The sequence below is a fragment of the Grus americana genome, chromosome Z (genome assembly GCF_028858705.1).
Source record: "Grus americana isolate bGruAme1 chromosome Z, bGruAme1.mat, whole genome shotgun sequence".
NCBI lineage: Eukaryota > Metazoa > Chordata > Aves > Gruiformes > Gruidae > Grus > Grus americana.
In genome coordinates this window covers 65301766-65328520 of record NC_072891.1, presented here as the reverse complement: position 1 = coordinate 65328520, position 26755 = coordinate 65301766, and the positions used below count along the sequence as shown (strand labels likewise).

Genomic DNA, 26755 nt, shown 5'->3' with positions numbered 1-26755 from the left:
CACAGAAGAATGTGCTTCTCTGGTCTGTCTTCATCTGGGGACAGAAGTAGGAAAAGCATGTAGCCTGAAGAAATCTGGCTACAAACTTTCCCCAGTAACCAGCTGGGAAACAGGGGTACAGGTGAGCCTTCAGGCAGAGCTCTTTAAAAAAAACAACAACCCAAACCCACCACAAAAACCTTAAACCACCACTACTTTTTGTGTTGTGAATTTTAAAGACAATGTAATGCAGCAGTAGCATAGAAAACTCATAGGACAACAGTAATGTTAAATGTATTTACTGCTGTTGTTTAACGTTATGTAAATAAAGCTAGACATGTCTGTAATGATTAGTCATATTCACTAAATTACTTCTCAAGTTAACTAACTTTACCTGTAGGTTCATTAATGATTGCCTAGCATGAGTACATTTAGATACATCTGCTCCTTAGTAAAGCCTGCTGTGGTCTCATCCTCATTAGAGTTTAGCTATTATTAATTGTTTGAAGTGGCCCAAGTGAGTGTTCTGCACCTACTAAATGCATCTTCCCTCCAAGCTTAGGTATATTTTTACCCCACAAGGTTTTGCAGGTGATCGTGTGGTGTTACCTATCTTACAAAAAAATGTTTTCTCCAGTTCACATCAACAATCCCACATCAGAATTTGACAAAAGCAAATGGTTCTTCTTCTGTTCTAGATACGAGCAAGACAGTGGTCATGACAGTGGGAGTGAAGATGCCTTCTGTGATTCATCGCAGCCTTTCACACTGGTCACTTTAGGCATGAAGAAGTTCTTTATCCCCACAACACCTGCTGCCCCAAAGGATCCAGCGAGCCGAATCCTTCCCCTGCCATCATGCTTGGGCATTTGCCTGGACTGTGAAAAAGGCAAGGTGGGGTTTTACGATGCAGGCTGTATGAAATGCCTTTATGAGTGCGAGGTGGACTGCTCTGGCATAATGTACCCAGCGTTTGCCTTAATGGGTGGTGCAGCAGTTCATCTTGAGGAAGCTGTCACAGCAAAGTATGGGGAGTACCACGATGACATCTAGTGCAGTAATCTCTTCCCATTGCTGTTCTGAGATGGAAAATGAAAGCAGAAGAATTCTACCTTAGTTTTCAGTCCTGATTAATAACATTCTACTTACGTGTTGCTCACAAGCCTCTGGGCCATGCTTTTTTTAAACCAACGGTTCAGGCACTTCCCACACCAGTGGGAAATGTTCTTCTGGGAACTCTCCTGCCTTTCTTGTGATCTGTGCGATGCCGTTCTCCACAGACATTCTTCCCAGGACAAAGCAGAGAAGAAGTTTGACTAGCAACCAAAATTACTCTTCAGGGGTAGAAATCTGCCTTCTATGTAACTTAAATCCTTACCTAGTCAGTTTTGCTTTTTATGAAGTCAAAACTGACAGCGTGTGATTGCCATTCTCCTTTTAAGAAATCTGCCTGAATGCCTCTGAGGGGTCAAATGTTTTCCAGTTAACCCCTGAGCACCAGGGAGGGGGTTGGGCCTTTCAGCATGAAATAACATTTGCAAAAATGCAGTAAGTTGGGAGAAATCAGAACTGCAGCTGAACATTCAGGTTGTATTGAGAAAGAGGAGCGTAAACTAGAATCTGATTGCATGTCATATACCTTTAATGTGACTGTACGGTAAAACTCTAATTCTGACACCTGGTGTCGTATAGTTGGTGGCACAATGGTAAGTTTCTTTACTCTTCCAGGCTTTTACTATAGGCTATATAAAATACATAAAGTGCAATTTGACCGTAAACATCAGACTTTAGAATCCAAAATCAGAAGTGTTTGCATGTGTGAGTAATAGTACCTGGTATTTAGGCAAAAGAGTCACAGAATCATAGAATCACAGAGTAATTTGGGTTAGAAGGGATTTCAAACTCATGTAGTCCACACACCCCACCCCCACCACAGGAAGGGACACCCTCCACTAGACCAGGTTGCCCAAAGCTCCATCCAACCTGGCCTTGAACACTTCCAGGGATGGGGCCTCCACAACCTCTCTGGGCAACCTGTTCCGGTGCCTCACCACCCTCACAGTAAAGAATTTCTTCCTAACATCTCATCTAAATCGACCCTCCTTCAGCTTAAACCCATTACCCCTTGTCCTGTCACTACACTCCCTGATAAACAGTCCCTCTCCAGCTTTCCTGTAGGCCCCTTCAGGTACTGGAAGGATGCAGTTAGGTCTCCCTGGAGCTGCCTTTTCTCCAGGCTGAACAACCCCAAATGAGCAAATGAGTTATTGACATGAGTAATAATATGTGAACTTTAAAAACAAATCAGGTATTTCTTTTAATACTTGTTTCTATAAGTTAGTTTTTTTAATCTAGTAGCAGCTTGGTTTTTTAGTAAGAATGTTAAAAATGCACTGTTTTAAGTTCTGAGACCCAATTTCTGCCTTAAAGGATGTCTTCTCTCAAATTTCTGTTCCTCTCATGTTGAAAACTGTATCACATAGTAGTTTTTCACAGAATCATAGAATGACACATCCACAACTTCTCTGGGCAACCTGTTCCAGAGTTGCACCACCCTCATTATTAGAAATTTTTTCCTTACATTTAATGTAAATCTACCCTTTTTCAGTTTAAAACCGTTGCCCCTTGTCCTGTCACTACAGGCCTTAGCAAAAAGCCTCTCTCCATCTCTTTCTTAAGCCTTCTTTATATATTGAAAGGCCGCAATGAAGTCTCCCCGGAGCCTTCTCCAGGCTGAGCAACCCCAACTCTCTCAGCTGTTCTTCACAGGAGAGGTGTTCCCAGCCCTCTGATAATTTTTATGGCTGTCCTGTGGACCTGCTCTGTGCTGGAGACCCCAGAGCTGGATGCAGTACTGCAGGTGGGGTCTTGGAAGAGCCAAGTGGGAGAATCACCTCCCTTACTCTGCTGGGCACCCCTCTTTCTGTGCAGCCCAGGATACAACTGGCTTTCTGGGTTGTAAGCACACATTGCTGGGTCATGTCCAATTTTTCATCCACCAGGATCCCTAAGTCCTTCTCTGCAGGGCTGTTCTCAGTCCCTCAGTCTGTATCAACACTGGGGATTACGCGGACCCAGGTGCACGACCTTGCCCTTGGCTTTGGTGAACCTCATAACGTTCACGCGGGCCCATTCCTCAAGCCTGTCAAGGTCCCTCTGGATTGCATCACTCAGCTTGGTGTCTTCTGCAGATCTGCTGAGGGTGAACTCAATCCCACTATGTTGTTAACAAAGATACTAAATAATATTGATGCCAGTACAGACCCTTGAGATACACCACTTGTTACTGGTTTCCACTTGGACTTTGAGCCATTGACTATAACTCTTTGGATGTGGCCACCCAGCCAATTCCTTATCCATTAAACAGTCTATCCATCAAACCCATATCTGTCCAGTTTAGAGGTAAGAATGTTGTGGGGGATCGTCTTAAAGGCCTTACAGAAGTCCAGGTATATGACATCTGTAGTTCTTCCCTTGTCCACTGATGCAGTCACTCCATCACAGAAGGCCACTAGATAAGTCAGGCATGATGTGCCCTTGGTTAACCCCTGGTGGCTGTCTATAATCACCTCCATGTCTTCCATATGTTTTGACCTATCTTCCAGGAGGATCTGTTACATGATCTTACTGGGCAGAGAGGTGGACTGCATCTGTTCATGGAAATCTACGTAAAAAAAACATTTGGGTACTTGCACTGTTAACTCGTGTTGTGGAAAAATAAGGATCTAAAGTGAAGGATGTTTCTAATACATACTTGGTGCTTTCTAATTTGGGGATATGCTTTCTAATTTGGGGATAGTGTTGCGTCTTGATGAATGTGTGTGAAGTATGCTTACTAAGTACATGTATACAGCTGTAGAGCTATGAAATGGGACCTGAAAATCACAGTACACTTAAATGAATGTAGGTCATAATGCAAAGCCTTTGTGTGCTTTGCTGTCTGAACTGTCATACTGATCTGACCTGGAGTCCACCCCTCCCAGTGTCCTCTCTCCTAAGCCTCTGTCTGGTGGCCACTGTCAGAAGAAATTGGCAGAAATGTCATCTGCGCCAAAGTGAGCATGACAGCCTTTTTGGAGCTAGAAAGGTCTGGCAAGGGCAACCTCTTGTCAACCGCAAATGTTTCTGCCCTAGTAAGGCTGCGTAGAAGTATGTTGCACAGCTTCATTGTGTGCTTGCGTGGGAAGCACTTCCGTGTCCCAGACAGCAGATGGGAAGCAGTGGGTATCTTCTGGAACATTCTCCTGCAGGAGAAATGGCAAATTGTCTCTTGCTAGTTACCCTTTAGGTAATTTCTTTTTGTAAAATATGGTTATCATAGCCTTTCTTTCCCATTTTGCCCTCCCTTTCCTATTTCTTCTCACTGGATGGAAGCCATTTTGTACTGGTGAGCATCCTGTTGCCCCTCTTTCTGCTGTCATCTTCTGAGGCTGACTGAAGGAGCCCTCCATGCAGACACTCTGTTGCTGTGAAGGATGACAAAATTCTGAGTTTTCCTTCTTTACGTACTCCTAAAATCGTATTTGCCTTTTTGGTTGATACCGAATATTATGCTGACGTTTACAGTTTCTTCTGCAGTGTCTTCCACACAATCCTGATGGTTAGTTGTAAACAAGCTATGCACATACAGGGTTTCCCCACCTTGTGTGTAATTTTGCATCTGTTAATGTTGAGTTTCATCTGCTTGTTTACCTAGTCACTTAGTCCTGAGGGCCTCCTGCAGCTCTTCAGTCACTTCTAGACTTGAATGTTTCTGAGTAGCTTCATAGGTAACACAAACATGATAATTTTTTGTTTGCTTGCTTTTCCAGATCTTGGAGCAACTTAAGTTGTAGTAAGATGCAGCAAACCTCTTTCTGCTGGTAAAATTTATTGTTCCTTCCACATTTTTTTCCCCCTCAGTCATTTATTAAACCATGATTAGCTAGTCAAGCACTGAAAACTTTTACATATTAGTGCACTCTGTTGAGTAGATGGCTCATGTTCTTGTATGTGTGAGCCCAGTAGCCAAACAGACCCAGGAGACAGGATACTCTCTTCAGTAGCCGTGACTTCTCGCATTGTATAATTGCCATTTGGCCTTCATCTACCAAAGCTAGGCTTAAAGCTACAGATTATAGGTTGAACTTTCCAATTTGTTGTTCCCAGACAAATGTATAATTTTTTGTCTGTTTCAGAAACTGGTCTAAATTACAGGTTTTATGTCACAGTTAGCACTCTACAGTTCCACATTCAGATTCTTTATAAGCATCTGGACCAATATCACCAGGCTTTGGCCTTTCATTACTTTATAGAAATATTCATAAACTGAACACTCTGTCTTAGATATGAAGACAGTCCCTCAGATTCATTTATTTAAAAAAAATATTCAATTTTACTAGCTTGAAAATATAGAAGTAAGAAATTAATTTTTTTTTTTTTCTACTACAGCTTTATCTTACATTCATTTAAGATGTACTCTGCTATGCAATTACTTATTCTACTGGACAGAAACCAATACTACTTTAAACATTTATCTACCTTTTGATATGTCTGTTTGTATTTATCTCATTCTGAGTTTAAACATTGATTTGGCTTTTGGTGTTACTTGAATACGTAGGATACCTTCATTACAGTACTCTGTGGTGCTTACTCCAGCTTATTAAATAAAAAACACACTGTCGGAGGCACTGTCAACACAGTCAGATTTTTTCCATTACAATGGAAGTGTCACCTTTCAGAAATACAGTTCAGCAGTATTTGCCTATCCAAATACTTATTTTTCCAGAACAAGTTTCTTCCTGTGAAACAGCACTTTACAATGTAGACTAAGCTAAGAATGGTGTGGTATTGTGTGGATCTTCGTGCAATATAGCTGTTTGGTGACTTCTGTGTGATTTGCAAAGCTCCATGCAGGTGTGAATCTTGTAGACACTTTTTAGATATCTAAAGCTTTAACAAAATGGCCTTGTTTAAAAATATTCTGAAATGTAAATGTGATGTCTTTTTTTCTAAATAAAAGCTGAAAATACAGTAACTTTGTCATTCACATTATTGTATCCCAGCTTTGAAGTACCCCAGTTGAAATAATATTTCGTAAAACAGATGACAACAGGTGACTTGTGAGGAGATAGCATTGCTTTTGGTTCTCAAGTCTGCCCATATACCAGTACCTCTAATTTTAGGAGGACTAAAGAGGCTAGTTTGGACTCACTGCCATATCAGGCTTTTACTTAAGATGTTGATGTTAGGAACTTGGCTGCCTGAGGCTCCCTCTCCAGGCAGGGGAGGAGAAGGTGCGTCCAGAAGGAACTTGGCCCTTGGCATTTCACGGGAACCTATCCATTAACGGAGGGAGCAGATGGTGCTTAGCTGTACAACCTGAGCAGCCCCGTCAGGAGGCCTAAGTTAGGCACCTGCCTTGCTCTGCAGTTCTGAAAATTGGTGCCCCGGCTTAAATGTACATCTCTTTGGAAGTCCAGTGTTTACATTTGTCGATGCTGCTGCTTTCAGGATGTTTTAGGTTCCAGCTTCTGTTGGTTGCTGCCTTCAGGCCTGCTGTGTGTGCACCTGTGAGCACTGGAGGCTGTATTCACAGTGAATGTCCTGTGAGCTGTGCTAGTGCGGTTAAAGCAGCCATGCAGTCAATGTATGTACGTGTTCACTTTAGGAGAGAAGGAATGACAGGCCTGGGAAAGCAGGAGTTTTGAAACTAAAAGTGCAGCGTTCTGCTGAATTTTCTCAACTTTCTGATTTGACTGCCATCCTCAAGCATGTCTTTTAAAGGTATAAATGACAGGTTTGTTTATTGCTTGAAGCTGAGTAAAACCAACACTGTAGGGACAGAAGGGTGGCTGAGGAAGCACTTGGAAAGGGCTCGGGCTGAAGAATACTCTTGGCGCCACGTCAGCACATGAATGCAGAGCTGACTGGCACTTCCTGAGATGCCTGCCATCAGGGGAGGACTCTGATGGTGCATGGTCTTTGGCTAAGCTCCCATTTGGTAACAACTTTCTGAAAGCTTATTTTGAGGTTCAGAAAAACAAACTGTGCATCTGTGTCAGACAGAACTTCAGTTTGCGCTGGAGTCTCAAATTAGAAAGAAGCAGCTTTGACTTGGCCTGAAGGATATTTCTAGCTCCTTGGCAAAATAATAAGGCTTTTTGTCTATTTATTGCCCAACTATAAACATTGCACTGGGCAAATCCAACTTAGCATGAAAGGATCCATTTGTTTTAGCTAGGCTGCCTGGTTTGACAGGCTTAGTCCTTGTTCTTAACCCTTTTATTGCTCCTGCCTCCTATTTCCCATACAACATTTGCGAGGGAGAAACGGGAAGCTCAAATGCTATCAAAAAATGTTTCTCTCAAAAATTTATCTTCTCCTGCCTGTTTATTAAATTCTGCCTCTCTTGCTCCATCGCACCTATATCAGCTCAGCTTTGGTCATTTACTGGATTTCCTGCTCTTTTCTCAGACCTGGAAACAACAGCAGCAGTATCCTCTGTTCATCCATGCAGATGGATGTAGGAAGGCAGGAAAAAATAGAGGGAGCTATCCTTAAACCTTTCAGAAAGAGAGAATGCCCTAGGTAGATAGAAAACTTTCACCTTGGAAAAAAAGAAAAAAATAGTTTCAGAGGAGAGGAAAAATTATTATTTTCTTCCTCGGGGTCCATGAGCATTCTGCATAGGTGGCTGAGCAGGGCAGGGAATCATGCAGGCAGAGGAGGTTCCCACTGGTGCATATACATGTACAACCCACAGCACAAGTTGGCATGTTGTCCAGAATTGGCTGTTTCTGGGGTTGGTAACCCACTGTGACCTGGTGGGCTAAACTGGGGAAGTTCCCGGCAAATGACTCTGTTTCTGTCTGAGCTTAAGTTAGAAGATTATATTTGGCCACTGTCTGTGTCAGTTGATTTAAAAGATGTCCATCTGCAACAAAACACTGTTGTCTGAATATATATCCATCCTTTCTTAAAAAGAGAACTGCAGTATAACTTTTAAGAGTAGAATTTATATTAATGCAATTTAAATGGGTCATCATACTTAGTTATATAGCATGCCACAAAACCACTGTGACTAAACCAGTGGAATGAAAAAATTTCCTTTGAGAAACAACCTCATGAATACTCCTTCAAAACCAAGTTAAGCAATGAATGAAGATTAAAAATTAAGAATTCACTTGAAAAGTCATTTCACAAGAGAATTGTGGTGATCTGAACTAACTACTTGACTATGGAAAACAAGTAGCACTTCCATTTAATTCATCACAGAACCTACCTATATACAGACATGTGGGTATATGCATTTATATTTCTGTGTACACGCATGTCTCTTTTTTCCAGAAAGCTACTTGACTACTCCTGAAATTGTTAGGAAGGTTAGGAACCACTGAGGCTCATTTAAATAATACTGACAATTGTTCTTAGGACCATCTTATTCAGGATTTCGCATATTGCTGGGCCAAGCGTGCTCACTACATCCAGGTATTCAGACTATGCAAGGTGACAGAGGATGGTCCTTTCCTACGCACCTGGGGGTGTACGGGATGAAGGGGCTGTCTGCTGTGAGGCAGAAGGAGCTGGGGCGGTGCTGGTGGTGCATCTCCTGTACACATGAACGCCAAGCCAGAAGATGACGTGAAGGCACCCCAGTGGAGCTGATGGGATGATTTTTTTCCTCAGTTTTTCCTCGCTGAACCTGCAGACACCACAGGCACTTGCCACCTCCCTCCCTGCTGTTTCTTGGGACTTACAGGAAGACTCCAGAGCTGGGAATGATGTTGAGGGGCACCTTTCAAGCCTGATTCCTGCATCTTTGCCCTGGCAGAAATACTCTGTGGCCACAACCACAGGATCCCCACACAGGGTGTGGATCCTCACAGCATCTGCCTGCGGGGAAGGAACCTTCTCCACTGACCACCTGGGAGCTAACTGCCAAAGGAAGCTGGTTTTGCACACTCACTCCAGGCTTCAGCTGAATTTGTCACTTCTTCCCTTATTCAGAAGCACCCCTGATATTTCAGGGTATTTATGCAGGTGGGCATTCATTCATGCTGGTCTTATTACAACTTTTTCCTGCCTCACAGGGGAACAGGTAAACCCTTACACAAAGTAAATCTAGCTCAAAATGTTAATTGATTTATTTTTGTAAATGACAATAGAGTCCATTTCAGAGAACTATTGAGAAAGAAAAATAAGGATGAAGAAGTATAAGACTGGGACGTCATGAGAAAAAAATCATGTATAGTACCAGATTCGTACTATTTTATTTCAGAGCACTTTTTGTTTTTTCCAGACATAAAAAAATTATGAAAAATGCATTTTCAAGATACTAGTGAGAAAAGGCTGTACTAGTAAAATTGCTGTCCAGAAATCCTTTTTCTTCTCTAAATACGTCAATTCACTTGCTAAGTCACAATTTTTTTTTAACTTCATGCAGCTTGTATTTTGTCAGGCTCCAGGGAGGCATACTGGCATCACTCTGAGCCCCATCCAGTTCCCTATGCACCAGCCAGCAGCTGGCAGTCACAGCACCCAGCATGGTGCATTACTGCTGTAATCTAAGGACAGTAACAGACAGCATGCAGATGTGCAGTGTAAATGCATTCAAGGGTATTTAAACATGAGTTTGACTTCCAGCACCCCTTTTTTAACTTGCTGTGAGAACAACCAGTACAACAGGACACATGAGCTTGGAGGGGCCTTTCCTCAGGGCCCCTCCATCGTTTTTTGATGGGTCCCAAAGAACATGCCCTTGGAGTCCACATAATCCCTTGTACAGTTATTACAGACAGTAAGGAAAAAATACTAATATTCACTTGTTTACAGTAAACTGCCTGTTTTAGTATTTTATTATTTATAATGATTAAAAAAACCCCCCTTGAACCTAGTCTATTAGCTTAATTTTTTTTTAACTGTAAAGAAGAACAACTACTATTGTTAGAAGTGTAGTCCATATTGTTTAAGAACTACTAATTTCTTAATTGTGATTTGGTGGTTCTGGTCCAACCATTAACCATGCCTGTTTTATTTTCAAAGAGGGGGCAACAGCAAGCAGCGTTAGCACCAACGCTCAGCTGAAGCTCCAGCTGCTGTGCTGCACCTCCCCTAAACCCACCTCCTTGTCACTTTTGGTGACATCTTTCCTCACAGGACTTCTAGCTCCAGGTTCATCCCAATAACGCTATAAAGCTAGTTGCATGTGTTGGTGAGGCTGGAACATGTAGCAGGGCAGCAAGGAAGAAATGATGAAATACTTTTACGAATGCATAATCAAAGCATATTGGCTGATAAGTAGAAACTAAAATAGCTAGAAGAGATGGACTATGTGGTTTCATAGCAGCCATTGGCAGTATGTCCTGGGACAGAGGCTGAGCCTGCTTTGTTCAGCTCATGTATAGTGAGTGTGCTTTGCTTTAAACAATTAGCGGTCTCACAAATGCCCATTTACTTCTCAAGAGAGAGTTGCAAGATTTGAGATTGTGTGTCCCTCTTTGACAAGGGACCAACCCAGGCTTTAATATATTTTCCAATGCTGCTGGTAGCATTGGTCTGTCCTCCACAGAACACGTAAGAAATGCAAAGGCACAAGGGCTGGCTGCTTTGAAGTAAATATGGGAAATGGTTCTTCTCCTTTGAAATGCAAACCTGATGGCAAAGCCACTGCTCTAGTGGCTGCTGTTCCCTTTGATACGGCACATACAATGCAAATGAATGCTAGAGAATGACAATCAAAAGGCTTTGAGAAGCAAAGGACCAGAGAAAACATATTCTTATTTTCTACAGCTTTTATGCTAAGCAACACTCAGCCTGTTGAAATAGAGTTCTACAAGTAGGTCTGCAGAGACCAACTTGTTGGAAGTTAACTTAAAAGCTTGCAACTCCCCAGTGGGACTCAGTGGATGATTATACTGTTTCACTGTTGAGATCAATATTGCTCACATTAGCAATGTGTTTGTAACGAGAAATTTAGGTTTGGCTTTGCCAACTCTACACAGATTGTTGAGAAATCTGCTGGAAGCTCTTAAGTTGTCATTAGGGTGAACTCTGATTTAAGAAGAATTTTCCTTATGGATATGAAAAAGATTTCTTAGTCACTAGTTGACATTTGTTCCTGTTGTAGATTTAGCAAAATGTGAATTTTTTAAACTTGGTTAATTCTTTTTAAAATGATACAAAATGTTGGGCTTTTTTTCCCTGTGGTTCTATCATTGCTGATGATACCAAAAGGAACAGCGAGTTCTACTGAGGAAAAAAAAATAAATCAACTTTTTTAAATTTCAAAATAATATTAAATTTTATTTAAAAAAGACAAAAGCCTAAAAAGTTACAACAGTATCCTATGGGTCGCATCTTTCTGAACTGAGACATCGCTAAGAAAGTAGATGTCTGATCCAGGCATAATTATTTCTCCTTTTCAGTGCAGACAGGATTTTAACCATGTTCTTTAACACAAGATAGCTATTGTTATGATCTGGATTTATTCATTTTACAAAGAATGCTTAGGTTTCATTCATACCTGTTTACCTGATATGCAAATAAGCCAAAACATGTTGAGCCCAAATTGGCTGAAGTTATGAAGTGGGCTTTGTTCCAAGGCTTGTTGAAGCAAATAAGAAATCAGAAGAGAGCTTTAAGGCAAAATACTGGAAAAAAAGAAAGGATGTGGTCATAAACTTTGCAGAAAATTTAGGAAATGTTTTAACCTTGTCATACAGGAGCCTGCCAGTTTCTACTTCTCTCTTCCACAATTGAGTTACTGACCAGACATTTGTATCTCTTTGGCCTTGCCCTTCTTATAGTAGGTTTAGTCTAAATGCTGGCAAAATATTGTATATGTTAACATAAATAGTGGCAGAAATATATAACAGATAATTAATGTTTGGTTGTTTTGTTTAACAGCTGGGGCCTTCTATCTTATCAAAGTGGTAAGACCACAATATTGCAAGTTATCAAAATATTTGTTAAAGAGGAAAGAAAACCCTGTTCTACACCTTTATTAACAAGCTCTGATTTGATACTTGGGTAGTTATCATTTGACACAGTTAATGTTAACAAGCTTCAGATTCTTTAAATTTTGTGCTAAGTTGGCACATTTAATTATTAAAATCTATTGCTGGATTCAAAAGAAGAGAGAAAAAAATATGTGTTGAGCCTCAAAAAGAAAATATATAATCTTTCACATTCTGAAACATAGCTGGTCCCCTGCAGGAAAGCTCAACTTTCCTATTTTTAAGGAAGTGTACTCTGCTGACAAAACATCTACTGATCATTTGCTTTTGCAAAACATTTTCCATACAACAAGGTTGTCAAAGAGAAAGCCAAGCAAATGGAACAAAATCAGCTTTGAGAAGGTAATTTAAACCCATCTTGCTTGCATTAACTTCAAGACCTCATCACAGATTTCAGTACCTTTATAAATCCCAGAACAGACCCTGAAAGAAGCAAAGAATACCACACTTCAACTCCAAATCAGCTTTCTGCTGGAGGGATGCAAATGTATTCCCACATGGATGTCATGGAACAATGAAGATCTTTACTCAACAACAGCCATGATCTATAGCACATGAAAAAGGAAACCTAGATTCCTGCAAAGAAATAGACCTTTCTGTGTTCCAAAAATTGCTAAGGTTTTCCTCCTCACTCACCTGCATGTTTTACTTCTCATTGCATGACCATTTTTACACACTGGCATGTCAGGCGGCTGGACTTTTAACCTCTGAGATCATGGCTTTGGGCAATTAGCATGATCATCTCTGCTTCTACTTAAACACTCACATTCAGTTTGAAATAGGTATTTCTTCAGCTGAAAAGCCAGGTTCCTGTGGCACTATGCACTCCGCAACCTTTCAGGTCTGACAATATAATTAAGTCATGAGCTTAGTTCCATTAAGTTGCTGTCATTAAACCATGCAGCTGGCAATCACAACACCTCTTCTAAACTGCTGTGGGTACATGGCAGTCAGAACCCTTCTTAAAATGAATTTCTAGTGAAGCAAAGCATTCAATCCCTTATTCTTCAAAGCCATTATATTTTCATTAAGTACTGGAAAGCAATGGGTAGAAGCCCTAAGTTAGTGCCTTGCTATTTATCTCTTTTTAAGAGAAGCAAGCAGCAAAATTTGCTACAGGAGACCCACAGAAAGCATGAAACTACAGCACCAGAGCCCATTTTCTGGACCACTGGCATTGTTCTTGTTCATTACTAGTCACACACAAAAGTAGCAGCCCTTTGCCTGGTTTGGTTTTTACTACCATTTTTGCTACCAGCCTGAAGGTTAGTAGAGGGCAGTGCTGCCCAGGCATGCTGGGCAGCAGGGATTATACTGGGTGACCTCCCAGACTGTCTATGAGCAGATGCCTGGGGTGAATTGTTAGGGAAAAATTAAGTGAGACCACATGGGGATCGCTTCTGCAAGACTGCTGGCAGGGCCCTGCCTACGTCCTGGCCCTGGCATGGCTGGCTGGCAGCTGAGGGGCACGGCTGGGCTGGGGGTGCTGCCCCACTGCAGCTCATCCAGTGCCCCCTCTGCCCAGGGACCATTCCCTCTCTGGCACCTGGAGATCCAGCAGAAGGCTGTGGATTTACGCTGACTAGCAACCAAGGTTTAGATTTGTCTCCTTTTTGTTTGATCTGATTACAGACCATAATGTCATAAAGAAAAATCTGATTATGTAAAAGGCTAAGGAACAAGCATTTCTTCTTGGGGTGCCATGATAGGCAAGGGGGCTGGATAAGAAAAAGGAAAGTTTACAGTAGGTTCTGCTTAAATTTAAAACCTGCAGCCACAATCCATATATCACACTTCTCAAAGTCAGTTACTGAATTGCTGCAGGTGGTAGAGGTATACAGATGTATTAATTTGTGACGTATGGATAGAGGAAGCTCGCTGTTAGCGTATATTTCAATGCAAGCAAATACAAATGAGCTACTACAAAGGCAAAGCATTTCGAATTGTCAGTGAGGAAAAAAAAGAAACAAATACTTAGAAGACTGAAGACTAGCAATATCTGAATAGTCTGTTTCAAAGGGTACCTGGTCTCAAACAGCCACAGTGCCAGTCATTTATAACCTCTGTTGCTTCAAAGCGTAAGGTCTTTGCTTTAACCTAAACTTAAGTGTGCCCGGGCATCCATTTTAGATAGGTAGGGTTTTTTTTAGGTATGTGACCCTCCCAATGACTTTGACAGGAGTGATGTTGTAACCGAATGGATAATCATAGTGATGGGAAGGGAATGTTCTGAGCAGAACGGTATGGCGATGGTTGGGTGATTGTGTTTCATTTGATGTTGCTAACCAATTTGTGGCTGCCAATTATGTCCATTGTATAGCCCCAACCTGACGTGAACGACTGAATAGATAAAGCACATAGCTGGCGATGGGTACAAGTAATATTTCATCTTCTGCCAAAATCATGTCCTTTGACTGAACTGTGTTTGTTACAATCTAATACCAAAACACACCTCCATTCTAAAAGCTACCCACCTTCGAGGTACGACCACCCCTCACTGGGCATGCTCTAAATGCTTTAAATCAAAGCGAGAAAACTTTTTACCAATCACAGTAAGGTAACTATGTGATGTAAATGTAATTTTGTAGTGATTTTGTAACCTAAGGGTATAAATTATAAGGGATTAAAGGCGAGGTGTGCATGTTAGGAGGAGAGATCCCCCATGCACCCAGCGCTGAATAAACTGTTGGCTTTCTAAACTGCATTTCTGTTTGGCAAGTTTTTGTTGCCGTTTGTGCAGTAACAATGTGAATGCAGTATGTATAAATGTGGCCCAAAATGGCTTTTGCTGAGGAATACCCAAAATGAAATCCTGCCATATCCAGAGCCACCTTTTCCAAATTGTGATTGAAAGGACCCAGCCAAAGACAAGGAAAGCCCAGTGGGAGGTTTCTAAGTGTAGTAGGAGTTGTCTAGCAGCAAGGGGAAGCAGCCCTATCTATCGACTCTTAAAAAAAAAAACACAACAAAAACATACATAAAAAACTAAACTGCAACAACAACAACAACAACAAAAAATCCCACAGCACTTTGCCTCGTGTTCCCGCCTGGCTTCCCGAAAAGCACCAGCCAGGCCCACCTCCCCGCCTGGTTCCTGGTGCGCTCTGTCGCGGTGCTACCGGGAGAGGGCCGCCCTGCACCGGCACTGCCGCCGGGCCCTGCCGCGCTGCGGGGCGGGGCGGGGAGCCGAGCTGCGCAGCCCTACGCTGCGGGCGGCGGCGGCTCCCGCGGGCCGGCGGCCGCGGCCTTTGCCCAGGGGAGGGTCAGAGACTGCCCTCCCGGGATGCAGGCGTGGGGACGGCGCTGGGCAGCTACTAAAATAGCTCGATGCGTCTCGTTGCGGGAAACCAGAAGGGACCCAAAGCTGTTTTATCAGGGTTTAAATAGGTGCCTCTGTCTCCCAGGAGTAAAACTGGGGTGCCCCACGTGCTGTGCCCGAAGAACAGCTACAGGGCTAGTGAACGGCAACACAGGCAGTGGTTTGCAAAGTCTCACTTGTGTCCCTTTGCTGGGTCCCCAGGGAGGTCCCCAGCCTCATGGGGAGCAACCTGGGAGTGCTGCAGCCCCTCCAAGGGCTGACAAGTAGCAGCAAAATTGCTTTGCCAGCAGGTTCCCACCCAGAGCAGAAGACAGCAACGGCAAAGTGGCCCCTGGATTGCTGAAAAGCTGCCGAATCTTTGCTTACTCGCATCTCCCATACAGAGGGATGACAGGTGAATCTCTGAACTGCCTCGCTGACAGAACTGAGTGCATACTGGTGTGGCCATCTGCGGGCCATCTAGATGTGATAGGAGATGCAGGAGTACAAATCCTGCACCCCGTCTATTTTGTTGCACTAAGAAAATTGGTTCAAAGTGCAAGAACAAATTGCAGGATGTATGCACTAGGTATACATTAGATATTACGCAGGGTATACACATTAGGTACGCATTTTTACATTGATAAAAATGTTCCTGTACCCTAGTTGATTTAACTAAGAGAGATTTCAAAGGCCACCCAGCAGGCAAACACATAAGATGGATGCAGTGAAGGCTGGTATAATGGATGAAAAGCATATGTGTTCACTTGGCAGTGCTATGGAGAAGGCCTATTGACAGCAAAACGGATTTCTACTTGAATATAGTTAATGCATCTGCCAAACGCGCTTCAGGCCTATGGTTCAGCTCTCATTAGGAACACCTAAAGCACTCAGCTTTGTGCTTCCATATGCAGGAGCGACCAAAATGGGGTGCTGCGCTGTGCAATAGGTCTGCTTTCTCGACTGCTGGATCAGCAGGTGATCGGGGGTTGCTTGTGTGAGTACAAGAGCCAACTGAAAAGGGTACACACCTTGTCACTTTCTGAAAAGAGTATGGAGTTTTGAGCATCCTTTTGAAATACAATTTTTTTTTCACTATAAGAGTAAAGTTGAACAGATACCAACTTCCTTTCCTTCTGCATCCCTCCCACATCGGTAGTACAGAAGCAGTGTCCCGTTCACAGTGCCAACTGTTCCCGCAATGCCTACACACTGCCTTTGCTCCCCCAGCCCCGTGCTCACCGAACGCAGAGGGAACAGTATAGTCTATGAGCAGCAGCCATGCCACATGAGAGGAAGTGGAGCCTTCCTCTGGTTGAGCAAGCAGGAACTGTGCTCTGGTTGTCTCAGGTGGAGGCTGTTCTTGGTGTATGTTTGTTACATTTCCAGAAGGACATGCAGCTTGTCCTAATACTGAACACTCAGCTTGCAGTCGCTGTGTGTCTGAGACAATATATAATTGTAAACCCAAAGAACTTGCAGAAGACCACACTACCATTTCTTGAAATTCTAATGAAAACACAGGTGGAAAGGGGATATAACACTGCAGGCTTCTCAGTCAAGAGGACAATTTATAAATTTGTTGTCTACATGGGCCTGTAGCCATCTAAAGCAATTCCTTGGATATCTGAATCTCTTTGGATCTCCTACTAAACAATACCACTGTTCAGGTTTGGAAAGGAGACCTGCAGGGTGCTGCCAGCTGGCAAGTAGAGCAGCAAGAATATCTATGAATTTTTTACTTTCTTTTTCACAACACATAGAAGGTAATTTTTTTTGCCATGATCAGCTCAGTAAATGATTGCTTCATAATAAAGAGTCAAATATCAGAATAATTGACCGAGAAGGGTTCCAGCCATGCTGTGAGGTGGGACCATTAATTCACAGATTCACAGATTGGTAGGGGTTGGAAGGGTCCCTAGAGACCCTGGTCTCTCAGCCTTTCCTCATACGAGAGATGCTCCAGTCCCCTAATCATCCTCATAGCCCTCCGCTGGACTCTCTCCAGTAGTTCCCTGTCTTTCTTGAACTGGGGAGCCCAGAACTGCACACAGACCTCCAGATCTGACCTCACCAGGGCAGAGTAGAGGGGGAAGATAACCTCCCTCGACCTCCTGGTCACACGCCTTTTAATGCACCCCAGGAGACCATTGGCCTTCTTAGCCACAAGGGCATGTCACCGGCTCATGGAGAGCTTGTTGTCCACCAGGACTCCCAGGTCCTTCTCTGCAGCACAGCTTCCCAACAGGTCAACTGCTAACCTGTACAGATGCTTGGGGTTATTCCAGCTAGGTGCAGGACCCTCACTTGCCCTTACTGAATTTCATATGGTTCCTCTTTGCCCAGTTCTCTGGTCTGTCCAGGTCTCGCTGAATGGCAGCGCAGCGTTCTGGTGTGTCAGCCACTCCTCCCAGATTTGTACCATCAGCAAATTTGCTGAGGGTACACTCTGTCCCCTCATCCAGGTCATTGATGAGTATGTTGAACAAGACCAGACCAAGCACTGACCCTTGGGGCACACCACTAGATGCAGGCCTCCAAATGGACTCTGTGCCACTTACCACAACCCTCTGGGCTCTGCCATTCAGCCAGTTCTCTACCCACCTCACTGTCCTCTCATCCAACCCACACTTCCTGAGCTTGCTAACGAGGATGTTATGAGAGACAGTGTCAAAAGCTGTCAGGACATAAAAAAGTTGGTGTCAGGACATAACTATGTCCTGACAAAGGGTTACGTAACATGTCCTTAACTGTCCCCAGCATGGGAGTTTCCGCAGGCTCCCTAGACTCCTGGTAGTGTTTCCCTGTCCTGCAGCAGCATAGCTTGCTGATTAAGTTTTATGTATGATGGACTTGAACAATTCACCCCCTTTTCTATGCAGAAGTCTTCTGATCTTTTTAAGACCTTTATCACATCCCTTAATCCGTTGTAATTTCTTTTTTAAGTACACCCCCCTGCAACTTTTTTAATCTGTCTCCCAAAGTCATGCTTTCTAGCTTGATGATTGCTTCTCCCACTCTCACCCTGTTTCTAGACCCTCTCAAGTAGCTCCTATTTTTTTGGAAAGACAGCCTCAAAACTGAATCCAGAGCTGGGGAGAGCAGACAACTACTTTGCATGTGTCATACATGCAAGCCTGTGGGATAGAGTCTGAATTACCGATGTCTCTTTTCCCACACTCTTAATGACTTACTGTCTGTAAATTTCAGCAGATATATGTATTTTTTCTTAAGCAGGAAAGAATTTGAATTTAAGAAGGAAACTCAGTCTCTGTAGACACACAGAGGTTATAAAACTAGTGTCTTTGATGGAGTTGACCAGAAGACTGTTATTTCACCTGGCATTACCAAGCCAGTCTCTCAACATCTGGGACTTGATATCCCTGTTTTATAAATTGTGTGCTTGAAGAGGGCTGTAGGAGAAGAATGGACTGTTTTTGACAAGTTCAACTGTTGCAGTGTCTTTTGTGGCTCACATTTCCATGGGATCCAGCATGCTGACTCTGTATTTCCTCATGTGTTTTACCTGCTTTTCCTGTCTTTGTGCTTTTTTGGAGGCTTATTTCCTTAACCCCATTTAGGAGCATCACAAGTCTACCCTACAATTAGCACAGAAATTGTTGTAGTCATCTCTTCCTCTCTGACACATGCACACTCCTTTCTCTGAAGCATCTGTGTCTTATTTAAGGACTATGCCGTCAGCACTGTGACATGATTGAGGAAGGGATCTGTTTCAGGTCAAGGCTGCTAAGTCACATTTTCTGTAAAGAATAACGATGTAATTCTGTATTATAGATTTCAGCAGCAGAGCTGGTTTAAGATGTTTCTGGCCACACTGCTACCAGCTGCCCCTTCCTCACACCCTAACCTATTGTTTTTAAAGGGATGGTGACTGATACTGCATGGATGAGAATGAGCAGTATGCAATGGGAAAGGGGTAGCCTCTTTGGCAATAAAACCATATTATGAAAATGTAACATACAATTATGTGCTAGATACTGTAAAACCAACTACCGTGAGAGGCATACAGTGATGTCTTCTTTCTCATTTCTTTTTTCTTGTATGATTTATTTCAATCCTGATGTCTTCTGGTTGACGTAGACTATGGGCAATGTTGGCAGGTTTGTGGGCTTCTGTCAATTATTATGCTGTAATTTAACAAGATGATAAGCATTTTTGTGATAGCAACACTAAGCAGCCTACTGGGAGCCTGAGTGCTAGTGATCAGCACTGACCTCCAGAGCAGAGTCCCCCTCTAGTAGTCTGAAAGCCCAGCTTCTTATTAAAAATAGGTATATATATTGCATAATAGAATGGGAATTGATTTTACTCCCCAAGCTGTTTCTATAGGTCTTTTACAAGTCTCTTCTGGCAGTGATTTTTAGCACTGTGTTGCTTACTCTTTTGATCTGCTGGCGCTAACTCATCAAATAGTGGAGGGCTTTGTTACTATCTATGCCTGCTTCCGAATCAGGGTGCAACAGAGGATGTGCTCCACAGATGGCTGAGTATTTATTTTATGTTGGGAAGTATAACTAAAATAATCCTGACAGGGTGACAAGAGAGCACACAAGCCACTTCACAAGGAGTCCTGCCTGCCCATGTGTGTCAGGGTAAGCTGAGGCAGCCGGCTCCTGGGAATAGCGGTAGCAGGGTGGATGCATGGGTGCTGGCTGGCCAAGGGTGGCTGCAGGAGGACACCCTGTCTGGGAGCAATGCCTGGGGCACAAGGGAGTGACAGGCATGGAAAAGGGCTCTGGTGAACCTGGTAGCTGCAGTAGTACATGTCATACAGTAGAGGTTTTTCACTCTCCATAGAGGGGAAGGTTCATCTAGTGTGTGTGTATGGGATGGAGGGGTAAACAGCAGAAAACTTTAGTAAGCTTGGCCTGTAACATCTCAGTCTGGGACTTTGCATAGAAATGTGGGGATTGTTTTTCAGAACAGTTCTGAGAGCCCACATGCACAAGTCATGAGTGGGACCTTACAGCCAGATAATAGCAGGAAACAAAATATTTGCCAGCTTCCAACTTTGCCTACACAGTTGCAAACATTGTATGTAAATACAGGTGTTTAATGTGGTGTATGCTTTTGTGTGAGAACAAGTGGGTATCACATAAGAAAAGAGTTCTGTGAGATCTTTTTCTTCCTGGATGTTTATAAAGATACCCTCATAATGGTTCCTAGTTGATAAATTGCTTCCTTTAACAATTGGGGTTACTTGCTATCATTCGGTTAACATTGGAAAATTCTCTCTAATTCCAGACTGACAGGCAAAGGAGAGTTTATAAACATGACATTATTTCTCTGCTTCGTGACTTGATGTTACCACAGTTACTGTTCTGGAAAGGTAGCTGGTAAGAGGAATAAAAATGAATTTTTATTTTTTTTTTTAAATCTTGTGTCATCACGCTTTGGTTTTTGTTTTCAATTGCAATGAAGTGTCCCAATCTGTCAGTGTTGTACTACTTCCACGAAGGAAGATTACATGAAGACGTTGGTTTTTTGAAGGACAAATACACAACTGTTCCCAATCGGTTTCTTATGAGTATATTCACAGCTCACATACAAGAGGCTGTATTTCAGACTACACAAATAGTTGATTGTAGTCCCATGATCAAATACCTGTGTGTTCCAAGCACACAGAAATAGGTTGCTGCTGTGCTCCTCAGTCACTGCTTCTTAGGCACTTCATGCCTTGCTGATGAACTCAGCAAGGTATCTATTGGGGCCTTTTTAGCAAGGTGGATATTTTTTGGATAGAGCAAAATGCATGGGATGGTGAAACTTGCTTTGATGAGATGCTGTGGTGGGTTGAGCCTGGCTGGGGGCCAGGTGCCCACCAGAGCCGCTCTCTCACTCCCCTCATTCACTAAACAGGGTAGAAAAGGCATAATGAAATGCTTGTAGGTCGAGATAAGGACAGGGAGAGATCACTCACTAATTATCGTCACGAGCAAAACAGACCAAACTTAGAGAGGGAATTCATCTAATTTATTACTAGGCAAAACAGAGTAGAAGAATGAGAAAATAAAATCAACTCTTAAAACACTTTCCCCCACCCCTCCCATCTTCCCGGGCTCAACTTCACTCCCGGCTTCAACCTTCCCCCACTCAGCGGCACAGGGGGACGGGGAATGGGGGTTGCGGTCAGTTCATCTCACGGTGTTTCTGCCGCTTCTTCATCCTCAGGGGGAGGACTCCTCTCATCGTTCCCCTGCTCCAGCATGGAGTCCCTCTCATGGGGTGCAGACCTTCAGGAGCAAACTGCTCCAGTGTGGGGTCCCCCACGGGGTCACAAGTCCTGCCAGCAAACCTGCCCTGGCGTGGGCTCCCCTCTGCACGGGTCCACCGGTCCGGCCAGGAACTTGCTCCAGCGTGGGCTTCCCACGGGCCACAGCGTCCTTCAGGTGCCTCCACCTGCTCCGGCGTGGGGTCCTCCATGGGCTGCAGGTGGAATCTCTACACCCCCTCATCCTCCATGGGCTGCAGGGGAACAGCCTGCTTCACCATGGTCTTCACCACGGGCTGCAGGGGGATCTCTGCTCTGGTGCCTGGAGCACCTCCTCCCCCTCCTTCTGCACTGACCTTGGTGTCTGCAGAGTTTCTTACATCTTCTCACTCCTCTCTCCGGCTGCAAAAGCTCTCTCTCTAAGTGTTTTTCTTCTTCTTAAATATGTTATCACAGAGGTGCTGATTGGCTTGGCCTTGGCCAGCGGCGGGCCCATCTTAGAGCCAGCTGGCATTGGCTCTATCAGACACAGGGGGAGCTTCTAGCAGCTTCTCACAGAAGCCACCCCTGTAGCCCCCCCACTACCAAAACCCTGCCACGCAAACCCAACACATATGCCTTTTAAGTATTTAGTGTCCTGTGGTGATTTTTCATTCTTGTAAAAAACTGCTCTGGAGGCTGAAGTGCTTCCTCATCCTGCTATACATTCAGCTTGGATAATGAATACGTAAACTTCCTTGTTAGTCATCCTGGCCCTAACTAATGCCTTCTGCATGAGGACTGACACAAAATTTTGTTGTACTTTCATGTTCACACTTGTGCACTATTTTCTGCGCTTTGGAGGGTCCTGTGATACCATTACAAGGTAGGTTTCTCCTGGCAGTGAAGGTGATGTAGAGTCTCCCTTCCTTGTTGCTGGTACCTGTCTTATGCTGTAATGCACTGCATACTTGGTCCTTTGTGCAGCGACACTGAGGACTCCCTCAGACCTAAGGCTGATTTACAAAGCCTTCTACGAAGTTCAGAATATGCCTAAAGTTCGGTACCTGCAGTCACAATGGCCAACACAAATTCAGCTGGTGATGGAGTTGCCAGCTCTCCTAAGGTTCTTTACTGCTAGTGTGGGGTGAATCCTTGCATAGAAGTGGAGAGTACTGTGGTGAGGGTGGGGAGTGCACTCAGTTGCTCTTGAGCTAGTCCATGAGTCCCAGCGAGCTCAGGGCTTACCTGCTACAGTGATAGGCCTTTCAACCAGAGGGGGTTAGCCAAGGGGTCATACCAAAGGATTTGGGTCAACACTCCCATTAGAATAGACAGAGCTAGAGCTTTTCAGTGCACTTAGCTGTGACATCTTCTCCATTTGAGGAAAGACACCTGATTTCTTAACTTTGATTACTCTCTGACAATTGACACACACACAAAGGGTGTTGGAGGGAATGGCAGCTTTGTGAGCTGAGTATTTGTCCGTGATGCTGAGAAGAACACTGCTTTGCTGATTAAATGAGAAGTAATTCCCTGAGATGCAGAGAGCTGTGTCCACTTACATCAACAGTGCATGTGGCCCTGTTTTGTTAATGACTGCGTGCCTCTGCATGGAAGATTGTCAGTTTGGATGATGATGTCCACTTTAGATTTGGCAGTACTCTGGAGCTCCTTTTTAAGTACAGAAGAAAATGAGGCTCTGCTCTTAGTCCCAATTCTGCCTAAAGTGAAAATCTATACTGATGCCTTCTATTTCCTAAATTAGGGACTATTTCAAACCATTATCAGCAAATGTCATTTCCCTCAAATAATCTTGCTGCAACTCAGCTGGCCAAGACAAGGATGTGTGTCTGAATACCCAACCTGATCAATAGTTTTTCTCCTTAGCTTGCTTCCTGGCAAGCCTGGATATGTGAAATTCATTCTCCTGGCAGTCCGTACACTCCCTTGCTGATTGAAAACACAGGAATGAATATTAACAAAAGAAGGAGAAGGCCTCCCACAGCCAGGATCACAGCCATCAAACAAGCAGACAGAACTAGTCAGTAGCATCTTAACTTCCAACTCACCCTGTATTGTTAGGATTACTGTTGGAGCTGAATGGAAGGTGAAAATAGATCTTTTTCAAGCTGGAAAAGAAAGCTGTGCCCTTCCAGTACCCAGTCCTGCTGCACACCTGGCCACTGTCTTCCACCACTTTTGCTTTTGAATCTCCAACCTGGATGAAGGACGTAGTGGTCTATTAGATAAGGTAAAAAGAAGAAGTTAAAAATGTAAAGTGCAGGTCACTTCAAGAAAGAACCTCACCAGTCTGAAAGGCTGCCTGTGTTGTGATATTTGATTAGATATTTAGTGCAGAATACTCAATACTGTTCATGTCTTTAAATAGAGATTGGTAACTAAATAATAATAAACTCATTAAACCAGCTGCAATGGATGCCTTTGACTAAAATGCTGGAGCATGGATGAGAAAGTGCTGAGCAGGCAGCAAGCAGTGATTTACATTGTATTTGTGGTTACCAGATACTGGCAAAATAAACATAAAGTCTGGGCCTCACAGGCCTCAGCAGAGAGCTTGACTTCTGACTTTAATGTGGCTGAGATGCTCCTCACTGTTCTCCCTCTGGCCTTACAGAGTGCAATGGGTCATGTCGCACTGGGGCCTTGTGACCCTGGTGCCGGGATTCATTTATTTCTTAGCACATCTTCACTGGAAATGCTACATAACCTTGTGCATTTTTGCTTTTGTGTGACATAACAAAGTGAGCCTGACTTGTGAAAACTCCCTCTGAAGATGTCAGTAACATGCTCAGTTTGCTGGATTGTCTGAAAGTTAGAGATAAGTCTGTTACATGAAGAATCACTGTGTAAGGAAACATAGCAGTTATGCTTATCTGAGGATATCTATGTCTCTTACTTGCAGTCACTTTCGTTTAATGATTGGGACTTTCAAGCCTTCTACCTGTCTGACATGCATTTTGTTATAAGTATTAATTATTTTGTAGAGACTAATTAATCTTCCAGTCTATTCTCCCCTCCCCAATACTCTTTTCTGATACACTAGGATTGTATTATTATTATTATTATTATTATCATCATCACCACCACCACCACCACCATCAGCTCTGGAGAAAGAAGGGTTTTGATAGGTGTGGTTGTTGAGGTACTCATAATGGAGAGGGCTCTTCTGAGAGCAGTGAGATGGTGTTCAGAATGAGGAGAAGACAAAACCCAGGGTCCTGAAAGGAAAATTAAGTTATAAGAAGTCAGAAATTTAGTACCACTTCAGTCAGAAGGAAGATGTCTGGAGACGGGTAAATCCAAGAACAAAATGTCTGGTAATGCTATAAAATGTTAAGATTCAGTTATTGGTTCAGAAGATAAATATGATGTAAGCGGTGTATAAGCCAGAGTCAAGACAAATTATATTTGAGAGGGACTTGCTCATTTTACTCAATGGTCTTGCATTCCCCCTAATTTGTAGCACATCCCAAAGGGGCAAGTACTCTTCTGTCCCCTGGGTATATTGACTCATGCTGCTTTCCCAGTATCCAGGCTCTTCTTCACAGGGACAAGTGATGAGCCTGAGGAAAAGTTAAAGGAAGAAAACTCGTGGGTTGAGATAAAGACAGTTTAATAGGTAAAGCAAAAGCCACATACACAAGCAAAGCAAATCCAGGAATTCATTCCCCACTTCCCATGGGCAGGCAGGTGTTCAGCCATCTCCAGGAAAGCAGGGCTCCAGCATGTGTAATGGTGACTTGGGAAGACAAACACCATCACTCTGAACGCCGCCGCCCCCCCTCTTCTTCTTCCCCCAAGCTCCTGATAAACTGAGCATGACGTCATATGGTATGGAATATCCCTTTGGGCAGTTTGGGTCACCTGTCCTGTCTGTGTCCCCTCCCAACTTCTTGTGCACCCCCAGCCATCCCACTGGCAGAGCAGTGAGAGAAGCAGAAAAGGCCTTGGCTCTGTGTAAGCACTGCTCAACAGCAACAGGTCTATGTAACAAAAACATCTCTGTATTGTCAACACTGTTTCCAGCACAAATCCAAAACACAGCCCCATACTAGCTACTATGAAGAAAATTAACCCTCTCAGCTGAACCCAGGACAATGGCCAAGAGAGGCGTATGAGAGCAGTACGTATTGAGATACCATCTCCTGCCCTTGAGCTGGAGCAGACAGACACCTTCAGGTAAGGAAATGCACAGGTTGGAGATCCAAGTTCCTCCAGCCCGTTCCATCCTTTGGACTCCAAAAGGGTACCAAGATGACTGAAAGATGCTTGTGTTTGTAGTAGACATCTCTGGGCCATGTCTACAATTTCTTGTAAATTTAGAACTGGATATGTTCCAAGAGACTAGGGACAGTATGAAAGTCATGACAATATATTTAGAAAGGTAAGTAAAATGACCCGAGTAATTTTAGGTCAATCGTGAATTGATTTGTGGCCAAAAGACGGAATGGTTAAAAGATTGAAGTAGAATTAATGTCAGTCAATAGGGCTTAAAAGAAAAGAGGTCTTGTCAAATGTACTTAATTTGATTGCTTGAGATTACAGGTTTGGTTGATGAAAGTATAACAGTTTTCTTGGGCTTCACTTTTTTGGACACATGCCAGTCCACTGTATGACTTCCACAGCCTCGGTCGTTGTCTGCTTTAGAATTTTGAGGAGATTTCTTTTTCTTAGTTTGGTGGCCTTTATTTGCAGCTGCCTGACCTTTGGCATACAGCTGACCAGGCAGCCTTGCCTGTAAGTCACAGATACTTTCTCCGAGAACCGCAGCTAGCTGAGCGGTGTTTTGGAGTACAGCAATTCCCACCATGTCTGCAGCATAGACATGTGTTTCTTTCCTTAGAAACTGTTCTTCATGAAATTGCCACATTCTTCTGTCATCTAGTGTGGATGCAGTTACTCATCTAGGTTGTTCTGGTGACTTAGGTTACACTGAGTTTAGATGCTGTCACGTTGAAATGGATGGTGAAAATCTGTGGGGTTAGGAAAGCGCCACAAGAATGTTTTGAAGTCTGACCAATGGCCCTACAAAGGGAGATGTAGCAGCTTGGTGTCTAGCTTACTTTTATGGTAAAAAATGCTTATCTGGGGTGTTGCATCTAACTCTGTATTCTTATAATCTATTAAACAAAGCCATAATGAGAAAGCATAAAAGTCAAAATAAGAAAATATATGCCTTGAGCAATCCTATCAAGTGCTAAGATAAATGATCAGTAATTTGGGAGGCTTACGCCAGTTAACTGATGT

At 43.4% G+C, this 26755-nt stretch overlaps 1 protein-coding gene across 2 annotated transcripts in view; it reads left to right on the top strand.

Moving 5' to 3' along the window:
• Positions 1-5991, top strand: part of TRIM36 (tripartite motif containing 36) — a 32912-nt gene extending 26921 nt beyond the window's left edge. For both annotated transcript variants that reach the window (XM_054810221.1, XM_054810220.1), the window contains exon 10: positions 678-5991. In XM_054810221.1, coding sequence (XP_054666196.1) covers positions 678-1032 — 355 coding nt within the window. In that variant the 3' untranslated portion in view covers positions 1033-5991. The remainder of the gene's footprint in view (positions 1-677) is intronic.
• The last annotated feature ends 20764 nt before the right edge of the window (positions 5992-26755 follow it).